Raw genomic sequence first — 14,476 nt, 5'->3', positions numbered from 1 at the left:
TTTGTTTATTATTTAGGATCATTCTTCAGATGCCCAATTTGAACCATTGATTATGCCTGATTTCAGCACAAGGAAGCTGGAGCTGGATGCTATTACCCAGCATGCTTAAGGTTATCAACCAGAACACACAGTCAGTGCCAGCGTAAATTTAATTTAATTTAAGGCTCTAGGTGAAGCCATCATGCTCTAATGGCTGATGTGGCTTCAGTCACGGCTTCCCTTCACCTTAACGACATAGCTGTATAACTGAGCAGTTACAGTCGGTGGTGCTCAAAACAGATTTGTAGCTTCTATTTCTGATGAATGCTTTGAGGCAGCCGCGCCTCACAGCTACTAGTGACGATTCACAAATCGTACGCAGCAAAAACCTGTACAGAGACGCAAATGTGTGCGCCCATGCTACTCCTGTCGCGACTCCAAAGCATACATTTTTTTACATGTCTTTTCCCCCAAAAATTTCATTTGCGCCGCATTTCCTTCTTCCCAGGGTTGAAATAAGGCTCTCGCATGTAATTTCAGCACAACAGGAAATAAATTGTAGCTAACACAAAAGTGCCAAACTAAATGTATGTCATCATGCTCGAATTAATGCATGCCGTCGTCTGCTATGCTGCATTGGACAAGGGCGTGCCACTGTTGAGGGGCGAGAGCGTGCGACGAGAAATGACCGCAAAGTGGGGGAGGGCGGCATAGGTGGCGCTGCTTTTATTAATTGAGGGATTTTACAGCGTGCAGCAAAGTACTGCCACCTAGAGGAATGTATGTAACGTTGAGCCAAGTGGAGATGGAGAAACCAGGCAAAGCCTCACAGAGGAGTAGGCAGGTGGATGCGCACTGGATTGACCTGTTCTGGCAGTTGCTACTGGTTTTGTTTGCAATACACACGTAATGGGTTCGTTTTGTGGTAACGCCGCCCTGGTGCACCATACGTTGTGTGCGAGTGAAAAGCACGCGATGGTGAGCCGACGTTGACGACTCAATTTCGCGTGCGCAAGGGGTGGAAGTGCGCCATATTCTGTTGTGTGCATTGCACCATATCACCGGGAGACGGGATGGAGCGGGGACATTGTATTTCGGTCGCATGCGCTTTATCCTGAAAGCGATCTGCTTTGGAGGCCGTCCAGGTGGGCCAACAGCTCGTAGCTTTGCGTGCACTGTGTTCTTACAGCCGAGTCTGCTATAGCGATGGACCACCAAGGTCACTTCGCTCACTGCTGCTGCCGCGATTCCTCATGCCAGCGTTTTGACAGTGAACGTCCGTGGTCATCAAGTGCGGACACTTGCCGTTCGCCTGTGCGCACTGACACCATGCTAGGTAATTTAAACACAGGCGCACCCGAGTACAGTCTAGCCCGATTATAACGAAGCCACTTATAGCGAAATAGCGGTTATAATGAAGGGATTTCAATTTCCCATTCCCATCTTTGCATTTTCAATACATTTTGGGTCCGGTTTTAACGAAGTGAATAAGAGCGCGTCAGCGGATATAACGAAGAGATTTAATACGAACCGAAAAATAATCTGTCAATCAACACATTTTTGCGTCGTTGAGGTGATTTTTTCCGCGAAAATAAGAGCAAAATTCGGCTGACGGCGTCCTTTCATGGCGTCGTCTGCTCTCCCGCGGAGCGAGAGGTTGCTTCACTGCATCGCATGGCAGCATCGATGCAGCATGCAGCTTTGGAATTCCGCTAGCGACTTGAACCTTGTGCCTGCGGGTCTAAGCCACATGAACTTCGTTTTCACCGACGAAGACCTTGTTGCCACCGAGGACTTCACGACTGAAGAAGTTGCCGGGAGTGTCATGGAAGAGACCTTGGCGGACAGCGCCTCCGACAGCGAATGCGACGATGCTAGTTGTGCCCCTACGCCGGTCACCTCCGCAGCGGCCACCGCAGCTGTTGACACGCTACGGATGTAACTCGGGAGTCCGGAGTTCGGCCAGATCTTTGGTTCGAAGTTGGATGGTATGGAAGCCGCAATCCTGAAGTCCGCACTCGCGAAACGTGTTCAGGGGACGCTGGACCACTTCTTTCAGCGGCAATAAATCGGTATGTCCATGTTAGCATTTTTTTTTCATAGTCGACATATAACGAAATAGCGGATATAGCGAAGTGATTTCCGATTCCCGCCGACTTCGTTATAATCGGGCTAGACTGTATATCTAACCCATTTACACAGAATTATTCTGTATACTGAACAATTTCTGAACATGGTATAGTTACAGTGAGTATATATAGCAAAAATTACGCTTACATTGAACAAAAATAGCAGCGCCTCCCGATATTTTGAACGTGAAGCGGTGCGAAAGTGCCCCCAGAAGTTGGCTTTCCCTCACGGCGGCGCGACTCCATCCAACCGCTCTCTCTACCGTGACCGAGCAGCGTCAAGTGAGCCGTCGACACCCGCCTGCAAGAAATGATCCTGGCCCACCCGCAGTGCTTGCTCAGAGAGCCAATCACGCTCTTGTGCCCTCGTCGTGCAAGATGGTGCAAGTGCGTGTTTGCGAGTTGTCTCACTGCTTTTCCGATTCATTGTGTGTGTGCCTTGTGGGCCTTCTCCCGCATTGTTGCCGTGATCAAGCGGCAGAATACGCCTTTCGCAGTAAAGCTCGAAATCATAAATCCAGGCTAATATGGCGACAAGTCGGATGTCCCCACAACGTGCAAGATTCCGAGTGTGGTTCCGATCAGCGTTGTATATTTCATTACCTTGCAACATTAGCAATCTTAAAAAAAAATGCTTAAAACTCAGTGCCCTTCCACTCTGTGAAGAAGGTGACCAGTGAAGGTGTGTATGTGGGGCCTTTAATGGCGAACTACACCTCCACCGCGGGTCAGCCAGGCATTGCACCATCTTCGGAATCGGCGCACGTATGGAGTGCTTAACGCCTGCTTCACCTCCGCCGCGGGTCGGGCCGGCATTGCACCATCTACGGGATCGGCCCACGTGCGAGGAGTGCTTAACGCCTGCGTCACCTCCGCCGCAGGTCAGCCCAGTATTGTACTACCTTCGGGATCGGCCCACGTATGGCGAGTGCTTAACGCCTGCTTCACCTCTGCCGCGGGTCGCCCCGGCATTGCACTATCTTCGGGATCGGCCCACGTATGGGGATCGGTCAACGCAAGGGCGAAACAAGGTATGTGTACACATGGTAGTGAAGGTGCCATAGAAGCCCATACGTCCTGCAATGGTGGCTTGGATGGATGTTATGAGCGTCCCCTTTGGAACGGAGCGGTGGGTTGCACCACCAAGCTCTTGCTATTATACTGCCTAATGTCCTACCTAAGTAAAGAAGAAAAAAAAACGCGCGATAAATTCCCTAACCAAATTTTCTGGCCCCCCTATTGCGAACCTTGTTTTTGTACGTCTCCGTGTTTTGTCGTTTCCCTACTTTTCTTCCACCAATCTTCCAATCGTCTCTTACTAATCGCTATTGCGGACATGTTTAATTTCCCCCTCTCGCTGAACCCAAGGGCTTCAAGGGGTCCATTAGTGCCTAAATCGACCGCTGGGCAGATATCTTCGAAAAAACATGCTCCGTCGATTGTTTCCCTAGACTTGTGGAGGCACGGCCGCGTCATTTACATTTCACAGGGCTAACTACTGCGCGGAAAAGAAAAAAAACGGCTTGCGGTACGAGACTTGTTGCGCCAAGTTGTCTATCGCGCCAGCTAACCTCACATCGCATATACAAAGCACACAACAGTACAAATTTAACGCAAGTGAGAAAAAATCATAAGCCCTTCCGCTCTGTGAAGGTGGTTGACCAGCGAAGCTGTTAAGCACAGGACACGGAGGCGACACATAATTTTGAACGAAGGTACGAACTCATTTAGTGCCTTAACGGGTGGTCATCGCGACGAAATGTACGCACTCATTGTCTTGATCGGTGGTCATTATTTCACTCTCAACTGCAATCGCATTATTTGATAATGTCAAATCGATACGCGTACGCCGCAGGGTGGTTGGGCCGGATCGGGGTGGCATCGCAAGGGATACGTATGCAACACGGAACGCGTAAACCGCTCCCGTTTCGGTACCGACACACCCACATTGAAATCAACGACAACAGGGGTAGTGTCACCGCAGTTAATTCACGCAAAGCGAGTAGCCATGAACGTTGCGGGACTACGAGTCATTTTTGCTTACTTACGGGGGTATAAGCCATTGCTCACGGGGGTATGAGCCATTGAGCATCGACTTCACGACCAGAATCGATCTTCCAGAATCGACCTCGGGCGAAGCACGGTGCTCGCGAAAAGACAGATTGAGACCAACAGACATCGCAGCTCGCATTAACACCGAGCACGTTGTAACATAAGCAGACGACACTTTCCGTGCGCCGAAAGTCTTTCAGAGTAGAGATGAATTGTCCGTGCGCATTCCTTCTGCGCTTTTTTTTTTATATAGAAACAAATTAACAGTCCAACTATTGCGAACTGTTCACCATAAAGTACGAGAAATCGATGACGCGCCCTGGGCAGCATATCGGATATGCTCGCCCTACTGGCGTCATAGGGTCACCTCGCGTCACTTGGACAGAGGCGGCTGAAAACGGGCGAGTGGCGTGCTGCGATCGACAGCAATGTACAGCTTTAAAACAAATTACACGGAGCGCGTTAATGCGTCAATGATCGAGGAGCCAACCCTAACGACTCAACACGTTTGTGCGAAAATCTTCAAAACCGTTTCAGGGTCCCTTTGAGTTTCAAAGAGCGCATCTGCAAAGCCCCGCACCCCTCACGAGCAGGAGCAGGAGCAGAACGCCACGCACGCAAGAAAAAAAAAGGGGGGGGGGAAGCAACCGGTGCGAGTGCGTGGGGCGCCTGCCCATAAAAAGCGGAATACGCAGGTTTATTGGAGTAAAATGTTTTATTTAAAGAGAAGTATCGTAAGGCTAAAAGCGAAGTATATGCATCGCGTGAAGTGAATATATGCATGCGGTAACCGAGTGAAAAGAGCCTCACTTCAGCTCTACGGTTAGTTCAACGATGTCCAATACCGCGAACTCTTTCCAAACTGTCGCCGCATCGACGGGGTAAGTGACGGCCACCTTGGTCCACTCTTCTCCGACTGGGATGTCCTGCATCTCGCCACAGTGGCGAGTGCGGAGCCTCAGTCTGCTGTTGCCGCTGCAGAAGCCGTTGAGGGTCAGGGCGACCGACCTCGCGGCCGGCCATTTGAGGCCACCGCTGCGCTCCCCAACTTCACCGGCATCGCGTGCCAGCAGCTCGAAGGTCGCAAGCTCCGTGCCAGACGCGGACGACGACGCCCCGCGACCACGCGGGTCGTAATCGAACAAGTGTGCGAGCCCCTTGAGCCGGAAGCCGTCCAGCGCCAACTCGTCCTCACCACGGTTCTCGACTGCTGCATTCGCTTCTGCCGGCGCTCGCGGATGCAATGTGCCGGTACGTGCGCTTCGCGCCCGGTAAGACGACCGATCTGGAAACCGAACGAGAAGCTTGCCGGTGAACAGACACTGGCGTTGGGCCAGGTCCTTGCGGTATGCGGCTGCCTTCGAGTCGTCCCATTCCTCACTCTTGCCGAACACCGGCTCGAAACGTAGGGGCGTGGGTATCCAAACAGGGGGGTCGTCATCGACCTCTGCCGTTCCGCTCTTGCTCGGATCTGTCGGCGATCGTGGTTTATCGAGTACCACGAACTCGTCGCTCTTTGCGCCCGTTCCATTCTTGACCGCATTTGTCGACGAGTCTGAGTCATCAGACGGTACTTCCAGGATGACTGGTGAACTGTCGGGGTCATCATGCGACTCGACATCGGGGCGGACCGGATCCGTGTCCAACACCGCTTCCCAAAGAAGGATCGGTAGTCTCAAAATACGCCCACCGTTGTCTTCCGCAGTCGCTGCGGCCCCGTTGCTGCCGACAGGAGTTTTAGGGCCTGACGACGCGGGTTCGCCTACTTCTCGGATGAAGGCCGAATTTTCTGCGGCAGCGCCATTCGAAGCAGATCCGTTTTCCTTCTGTGTTGCGTTCGCCTCCCTGTAAAGAAGGGACGACGGTCCCCAAGTAAGCTGGAAGCCGTCACCCGTGACCGCTGCTGCTGCACTCTTGAGACAACCGCGCAGCTCGAGGTGCTCGTAGAAGTCGCGGTGCAGGACGCGATCGCCGCAGCCTCGGCACAGGATGAAGTCGTGGGCGCACGTGGACGACAGGTGAATCGGAAGGACGCGGAACTTTCCTCGAAAACCGCACTCAAGGTCGGCGTTGGGGCATAGAACCTGCGGCGGAAAAAAAAGCGAAATTGGCATTCGTCAATTGCACCTAGCTGATTAAGGGCACAGGGCTGCGCAAACATGCTCGTGCCATTGCGACAGCACTTGGAGCTTGTACAGACGAATAGCCATACGCTTGAGTCATTCCTATACCGATTGAATTCGACACTGCTTTAAGGACTTCACTCAATCCGCAGGAACGAGATTAAAAGGAAAAGGCAGAGCGCGAATCAAGCGCGAAAAATGTTCCAATTTCGGATGTCAAACGCGTTCGCTGCGCAGCGAGGCTAGTCGCGAGGACAGACAGAAACAAGCTAAATGCAAACCACAAACGGCATTTTGTTACGTGCAACCGATCAGGGGGCGTGGTAAACGGAGCATGTGGGTTCAAGACTGGACTCGTCGATCCGTCCGAGATGCGAGATAACGCCCATGACAGCCTGCACATTGCAAGTTAAGGGACCAACCAATAGGGACTGGCAGTGTGCCGAATTGCACGCAAGATGGACTGGCAGCAGGATGCGACAGAGTGGGCGGCGAGACTGGTATTTCACCTTCTCGCCGAGCGCGTTGAGCATTCGGCAAGCGCCAACTCGAAAGGCCAAATTACACGTACGATTGCCTGCGCGGGAATGCTCGCGCCCACACTAAAATGAGTTACACCCTTAAAAACGAAAAAAGGTGTAAATGTGTAACTCGCACCCTTAGGGTGTGATTTATAGACACATTTACACTCTTTTTCACTTTTAAGGGTGTAAATTATATTACAGTGCACGCGCAGGACAGATCGTACGCGGCGAAGCGCGGCGCGATCTGCCCCCATACAAACATCGGCGCTCCGGATGCCTCACAGAAATACGAAACAATGTCTACCAATTCGAAAATAGTGAGCCAAGGGGGTGCGCGTCTTGTATGGTTAAACCGATATTAATCGCAAGGTACGGCAAACGAAAGGCGCTAGCGACCCTGCGGTTCCAAACATAGCCGGCAAATTCGCAGGGCGGACCTATTTGGAACGGATTGTCGGGAGCGCACAACTTTTGAGAAATTAATATTTAGCGCCAGCGAAATGTACTCGTGCTCCAGTGCATAGAACAGCGTTGTCGTTGCGAAGTAATTGGAACGCCAATGCAATTGGCCGCACACTTGGAAAATTAGAATCTCCAAACTGGTGCAGTCCTGAGAATGCGTTCCAAGTGAACATACGCCTTTCGAACTCGCTGGCAAGAAGACGCATATAAAAATATATGCGCTGTAAAACCATTAATTAAAAGTTAATTATTCAATTCGGTATTTTGATTTCTCGTAGAAGGAATGACCGCCTCATCGAGGAATTTAGATGAAAGGTTAGAACTATCCTATCCGCGACAGGCAATTTTTAAAAATTTTGAGCAGCTAAAGAGAATAAAAAAAGAAAAGGACACCCCGTTTGCCAGAACTGACCTCGAGATCTTTGAGGAGTTCGACGTCGCCTTCGACGGCTGGCTCGCGCAGGGCCAACGACGGCTTCGGCCACTCCGGATGGTCCGCGGACGGACCGCTGGCGGAACCGGCAACTACCTCGCCGAGAGCGGTGAGGCACAGGTCCTGCGCGCACGCCCAGCACATGACGTCGCCGGACGCGGGGCTCGAGTACCGGGGCTCAGTCGCAGACACGGTGCGGCACACGGAGCACACCAGGCGCTTGGGCGGCAGCGCTTCGACGAACAGGACGGAACGGTACTCCGACACGCCCAAGATATTCCCGACGGCGACGCGGTACGGCAGCGCTTCACTCAGATCCATGGCGAGAGTTGGTGAGGCACCTTGGCTACGGCCGGCCGGAAACCGTGAGCGTGAACTACAGGCGCCGGTCTAGACACCAGTATCCGAGGACGCTACCATAGCTAAGGCTTTTATACACACGGTGGAAGAAGCAGCGCGTGCCTTGTATAGATGGCGCTGCGGCGGCATCGCAGTTCTGATAAGAGCTTTCGGCAGGAAAGCGGTGGCGGGTATCGGGAGACAGTGCGACGATGACATGGCGCCCTGCCGAGTCATGTAGCGCACTTGTCATTCTCGAGAAGCGCATGCGTGGTTCGGGCAAGTCCCGGGTCACCTACGAGGGCGAATCAGAAAGCATTTGCCCCTATTTTTTTATTTTTTTAGCCTAATTACGGCTGTAAATGCGAAATGACAATATCCATTCTCAGCGGTGGACCTTTCTTGGACCGGCCCGGCCTCATCTGCCGGTAGCTCCACGGTATGGTGCCGCTGTGAGTTGTTGAAGATGGCCGTTGTGCTTCACACGTTCAGGTCGTCCGAGCGACGAAGTACGATTCGTTTTCTATGGAGCAAGGGACGAACGCCCATCGAATTCCTGGGGGAAATGCAGCCCACGTGTGGGGAAGGGTGTCTCACGTTGAGAAGTGCGAGGTGGTGGTGTTGCGAGTTCCCAAAAGGGCCGTGAAGACTTGCATGACAATGAGCGTTCAGGGAGGCCGCGTGCGTCGCTGACTGACGACAGGGGCACCTCAAATTTAGTGCTGCGGTGGGACAAACGGGGGCCTGAACTGGCGTGGGCACTATGTGGAAAAACAGTGTAAGGGACGTGGAATAGTGGGGATATTTGTAACCTGTAGGGACCTTAATTTGGCTAATAAAATATAGGGGCACAAACTTTCTGATTTGCCTTCGTATATAAATTCGCGATGTGTTGACTTTCATTTTAGTTTTCAGCACCGATATGTGCAAAACTCAAGCACTGCGTTAAAATTAAATTATGGGGTTTCACGTGCCAAAACCACGATCTGATTACGAGACACGCTGTGTGGGGAGGGGGCTCCAGAACGATTTCTACCACCAAGAGTTCTTAACCGTGCACCCAAATCAATGTACATACGGGTGTTTTCGCATTTCGCCCCCATGGAAATGCGGCTGCCGTGGCCGGGATCCGATCCCACGATCTCGTGCTCAGCAGCCCAACACCATGGCTACTAAGCAACCACGGGGAGTAGCACTGCGCTCCGAAACTTCAGTGCATTACGCGACTGTTCACGTCGCGGCGTTCTATAGCCATCACGCCGATCGTTATCATGAATGCATGGCGGCTGCAAGAATTCAGGACCACGAAGAAACTCTCGCGTGTGAGAAAATTTCCTAATTTAGTGAAGGGCATTCCAGAGGCCTTTGGACCAGGGCAAATCTACCGGAGAAAAGTCGACGCGGAGTGACACAGGACAAACAAGTATCTCTTTTTTTTTTTTTTTTGTAAGAGACTCGCGAACTCGTTTACGGGCTTACAACGGCAACCTTGCGCGCAGAAGTTCAACAGAAATCTTGCCGAAACCTGATGGTGGCTTAAGAACTGTACTGCTTGGAGGAGGAGGCGGAATGAACGTTTATTTTCGAAACAGTACCCCCAAGGTAAACCCCAGTTCTACTCTAGGTGGGAGGTGTCTTCATTCCAGGAACCCTCTGGCCTTCAATTCCTCCTTGGCCCTGGCAACGAGTCGTTGTTGTTCCAGGTCCTCGGATACGAGCTTGGCCTCCCACGTTTCGATGAGGTCTTCGCTTTGTTGTCTGGCGTTAGTCTTTCCGTGAAGGCGATGCTTCTGTATCTAGGTGCCATGAACACTCGATGATCAGGTGCGCCAAGGTGTCCTACACGCCGCACATTGGGTAGTGGTATCCTTGTAGCGTTGGATAGAGTCTGTGCTTGAGTATTCCGTGGGTGTAAGTGTTACTATGAGTGTGGTACTTTCTTCTTTGATGAGCTTTGAGCGAGGTGGTGGGTACACCCTGCGTTCCAGCATGTGATGTTGAAGGATCGCCGATAGGTGATGGGTACGGTCTCTGCCCCCGCTGACGCAGACCGGGCGCCTCGAGAGTAGGAAGGGTTGGCCGGCAGGTGTGGCCTCGGGCCGCGGCGTTGTTCCCCTCCAGCCCCTCGTGCCCAGGAAACCATGTCACGCAGGTATAGGGGATCGGAGTGCTGCGGTGCTTCAGTATCTTTAGTGCTTCCGTCGACACGCGACCCTTAGCGTAGTTCCTGACAGCTGCTTCAGAATCGGAAAAGACGACGGCTGCTTCCACGCACGTGCAGCCAAACACCCGCAAAGAAACGCTTGCGCGCCCTGAGCGTCGTAGAATCTCAGGGTAGAGAGCTAGCGTATGCCACAGTCCGCGCACAGAACCCTGAGACTGCAGAAGAAACGGCGATTGCCCCAGCAACACTATTGCTTTCAAAAACAATTTTATACTTAGCAGTGACGCAATACGTCTGGCACAGAACAAATACTGCAGCGATATTGTCGAGCTGTCGTACGACGTATAGCCGTTGCCACAATTATGATCGGCACCATCGAATCGTAAAGGCCGTCGCCCCTCTGGCTTTGTCCAAATGCGAGTCGCACAGGGCAGCACGATTCGCGTGATTCTGTTTTTTTTTTTTTTTTCAATATTTGGAAGGCACCGCGTTCTTTCTTTTTTTTTTTTCTGGCTCGACTTTAATTTTCGTTCAGACAAGCCCATCCGTACAACTCAACTGCTGGCAGCCGGACGCTTAGTGAGCGTTGGCACAACGTTCATTCCGTGGACACGCTTAGGGGAATGGTGAAATCAACGGCAGTTCCGCAATGCGCGGGCGAGTGAAATGTGAGCGGAACGCACCGTACGCATACGTAACACGACGCCCACCTGCCTGCAACACTGCGACGAGACTAACATTGGTTCACTGTTTTAAACGCTTGCGTTACCGCTGCACATATATGCACAAATTTTTTTTAAAACGTACTGTGAGTTTAACAGAGTCCTAGCTTCAAAGACTTCGGGTTAAACCTAAAAAAGTAGAGACACGTGTATTCCTGCGTCGCTTACAGAAAACGTATGCAAAAGAGAGAGCGCCGCACAATGTGTCAGCGGCGACACTTCGTTTGGGACCCCTTACCCCCGTATGCAGAAATTCATATTAACTCGAAGCCCAGGCTTGACTTGATTTAAACGACGCCTGTCGTGAACGCACCAAAGGAAACGCAATGAGCGTCTTGGGCGCATTCGCACCAGGCGTCATTTATATCAAGTCATGCATGGGCTTCAACTTATAAGATTCATTTCTGAATACGGGGGTTACGCGTAAGTACAAAGGGTTTACTTGGGAGCATTTTAGCTGACCCGTGTGTTAGGGGTTCGTGTCCTTCCACAAGGCGCAGAGCCGTGCTCCCTAAACAATTGCAGGAAAATCGCGCCTCTTCACATGCACACACTCTCTCTCTGTGTGTGTCAGGGGTATAAGTGTGCAACGCAAGTATATCTCCTCAAAATTTAGGTTAGGTGAGTTCAGTTTGTGCATACGAGCCCGTTTAAGTATTTAAATGTACACTAATGAGGAGCACAAAGTCAGTTCCTTGTCACCATTAATATCGCGGTAACACGTTAACTACTAGAAAAGAAAATTAGGGCCAAAGTTCTATACCTTGACCGACACCCCGGATACGTCAGTGTGACGTCACGAAATGGAAAGAACATTTTCGCATTCGGGCAGTACAAATTTTCGAAACTCGCCGAGTTCAGTCTTTCGCTCTTTGTGAGCGCAGTTTTGTCCACCTTATCCGATAAAAAAAATTTACGTGCCCGAGCAGACAGCGTCAAAATCTACGACGTCACGACGAGTTGGCCCGGGAATTTCAAGGCGGCGTCACCAATCAACTTTCATGTTGATCGTACGTCACAGGTTGACCCTGTAGTGGCCAACGCACCGTCTATGCTGTGCCGAACTTGATCGTTCCGAATTCTGATTTAAAGGGACGCTACAAAGGGGGAAAAATGGTTTGTTCTGTATCAGTAAAATAATTACTCTCCCGCTACACCAAAAACACCCCTCTCACCGCGATAACTCGCTTGATAAGCCAAAAAAAAAAAAAATATCAGAAACACAATACGAGTGGCGACGCCGCCTTAAAGTTCCCGCACCAGCTCCCCATGACGTCATGAATTTTGACAGCGTACGCTAGGGACCAGTTAATCCCTGAGTGGTAAAGATTGACTAAATTGTGTTCTAAAGGGGCCAAAGACTGAACATGGCAAGTATCGCTAACTTGGCCAAAATACGAAAAAAAAATAATAACTTTTATACTCGTGACGTCACACTGATGTAGCTACGTTGGGGAGTCGGCACGAAATTTAAAAAAGAAATGATACGTTGAGCTTCATTTTGTCTTCTGATAAGTGACCTATTATGGCGAAATTCATATTAACGACAACGGAGTTTCCAATATACGTTATCATTCGAAATTTATTTATTGTTTTGCTTTCGTGGTCCCCTTAAGCGCGGGAAACTTGAACGAGTTCTTGATGCGCTATAGCGAGTTTTTCTGCGGTTCTGCATTACCTAACCGCTATCGTGTGCGCAGTGGCGTCAAAACGCCACACTCCCCACAATTCATGGAAATTGCACCACAGGACATATATGTGGAAAGATCTTCGGTTTATTTGCAAACAAACCGAAGATAACCGCGAAGTTGTACTTTTCACCTTTCTGAATACGCTTGTCCCATTGAAAAATCGTCACTATATGCATACACACATATGTATGTATATATACAGGTTGTCCCACATAACTTGAGCCAACGTTTCAAAAATGAAAGGCACTCCGGACGCGAGTTGAACCGAATGCATAATGTTGGCACTGGCCTAGAGTTACTCAGGCTATTTTGTATTTTCCCCTCAACAACTAGTTATTTTTTTAAAGGGGTTTTACGTGCCAAAACCACTTTCTGATTATGAGGCACGCCGTAGTGGAGGACTCCGGAAATCTCGACCGCTTGGGGTTCTTTAACGTGCACCTAAATCTAAGTACACGGGTGTACACGCATATCTCAACAAATCGCTTCTGTTGCGGCGGGCGCCTCAAATGGCGCGCCGTCCCAACGGAAAACCCCCACACAGGAAGACGGCATTGTTTTTTCTGAGGCCTCAAGTTCCCCGAGCTCCGCTGGTCCCGGGTATTTGCGAGCGCAGAGCCCCGTATAATATCTTCTGCTCTGATCTTGTGATTATCCTCTCAATTTATTGCTCATGTTTACTACTCCGATCTTGTCAATTATCATCTCTACCGATGCGTTGAGCTAGGATATGCAGTTCATCTATTCCTAGCGCAAAGCGAGAGATTATTCGCTCTTCGACAGCGCTGACGTTCCGGCCGTTCGGCGTCCGCTGTTTCCAGAGCGAGTACGGGCGGGATTTCACCGCCGAGTGCCCTGGCACCTCTCCTAACCTTCGGTGTCCATGGCGCGAAATGCAGTCTGCTAGGCGCGCTCTTTCTTTATAGCGCTTTCCTCTCCCCTCCTCCTCTCCCACCTCCTGGCGCGCGCTGAATGGCTCGCCCGGAGCAGCGCGCACCCTCGCGGACGCTCGCTGTAGCGCTGGCGCCATTTGTCGGCCCAGCGGGGAACCTTCGCCGAGCGTGACAGACGCGCACACTGACACCCACCACCGCGGTCAACTGACTTTACGAGCCCCTAAATAGCCCCGCTGTTAAAAGACAATGACCATGAGACACCTGTCGCCTTCGCATACGAGCCTCTATGGCAAGGCGGGAATACTTTGCCGCTGCTTAATTCCTTCCGTACCGTGCCCATTGGGCATCGTTAGCACGATAACGATGGTTTGACACGCCGGTTTCGAGACTTTTCGCACCGCACACTGCGCTATGGGTCGTGAATAAAAACTATTCTTTTGTCTTCTAAAGAGTTCGCTTTTTTACCACAGGCAGCGATTTTTGAACGCGTTAATTTTGAACGAAAGTAAAGAGCAAAAATGGCCGCCTCTGGGAGCGGCACGCGTGCTTGGAAAGATCGCAGATCTCGCAATTCCGCTGCGTATGTGGCTAATTTTATCGATGGATCGAACAGCAGCGAGTCTGAGGATGCTGCCTTTTCGTCAGACTTTGAGATTGACGACGAAGCAAGCCAGCCCTGAACATCGGCGGCCGCAGGCCGGAAGCCAAACTGTAATGCTTGCACTTATATTTTTGTAGTGGAATACCTGTCCAACGAAACATCTACATTTTTTTTTTCACAGATAGTGCGTATTAGATGGCTATACATTTTCTGTATCTAATAAATTCTTTTACATTTCCTTTTTTAGTAGATACAAGCGTGTCTTTACAAACATTTAGTTTTATCCCACAATCTTCATTCTGGCAATTTATATCTTTCTTTATGACATACATCTCGTTAATAACATTTTCATGCGTGAAAA

General features: G+C 50.8%; 1 protein-coding gene across 1 annotated transcript; it reads right to left on the bottom strand.

Annotated features, from left to right (window-relative positions):
• Positions 1-4,856: 4,856 nt before the first annotated feature.
• LOC126528341 (uncharacterized) lies at positions 4,857-8,114 on the bottom strand. The gene is made up of 2 exons (XM_050176240.3): positions 7,682-8,114; positions 4,857-6,244 (listed from the first exon to the last, which is right to left on the bottom strand). The coding sequence occupies exons 1-2, from the start codon at positions 8,021-8,023 to the stop codon at positions 4,967-4,969; spliced, it is 1,620 nt and encodes a 539-aa protein (XP_050032197.1). The 5' UTR covers positions 8,024-8,114; the 3' UTR covers positions 4,857-4,966.
• Between the last annotated feature and the right edge of the window lie 6,362 nt (positions 8,115-14,476).

The sequence above is a fragment of the Dermacentor andersoni genome, chromosome 9 (genome assembly GCF_023375885.2).
Source record: "Dermacentor andersoni chromosome 9, qqDerAnde1_hic_scaffold, whole genome shotgun sequence".
Taxonomy (NCBI): domain Eukaryota; kingdom Metazoa; phylum Arthropoda; class Arachnida; order Ixodida; family Ixodidae; genus Dermacentor; species Dermacentor andersoni.
Note: the sequence above shows the minus strand (reverse complement) of the source record. Positions and strands in the feature narration are given on the sequence as shown.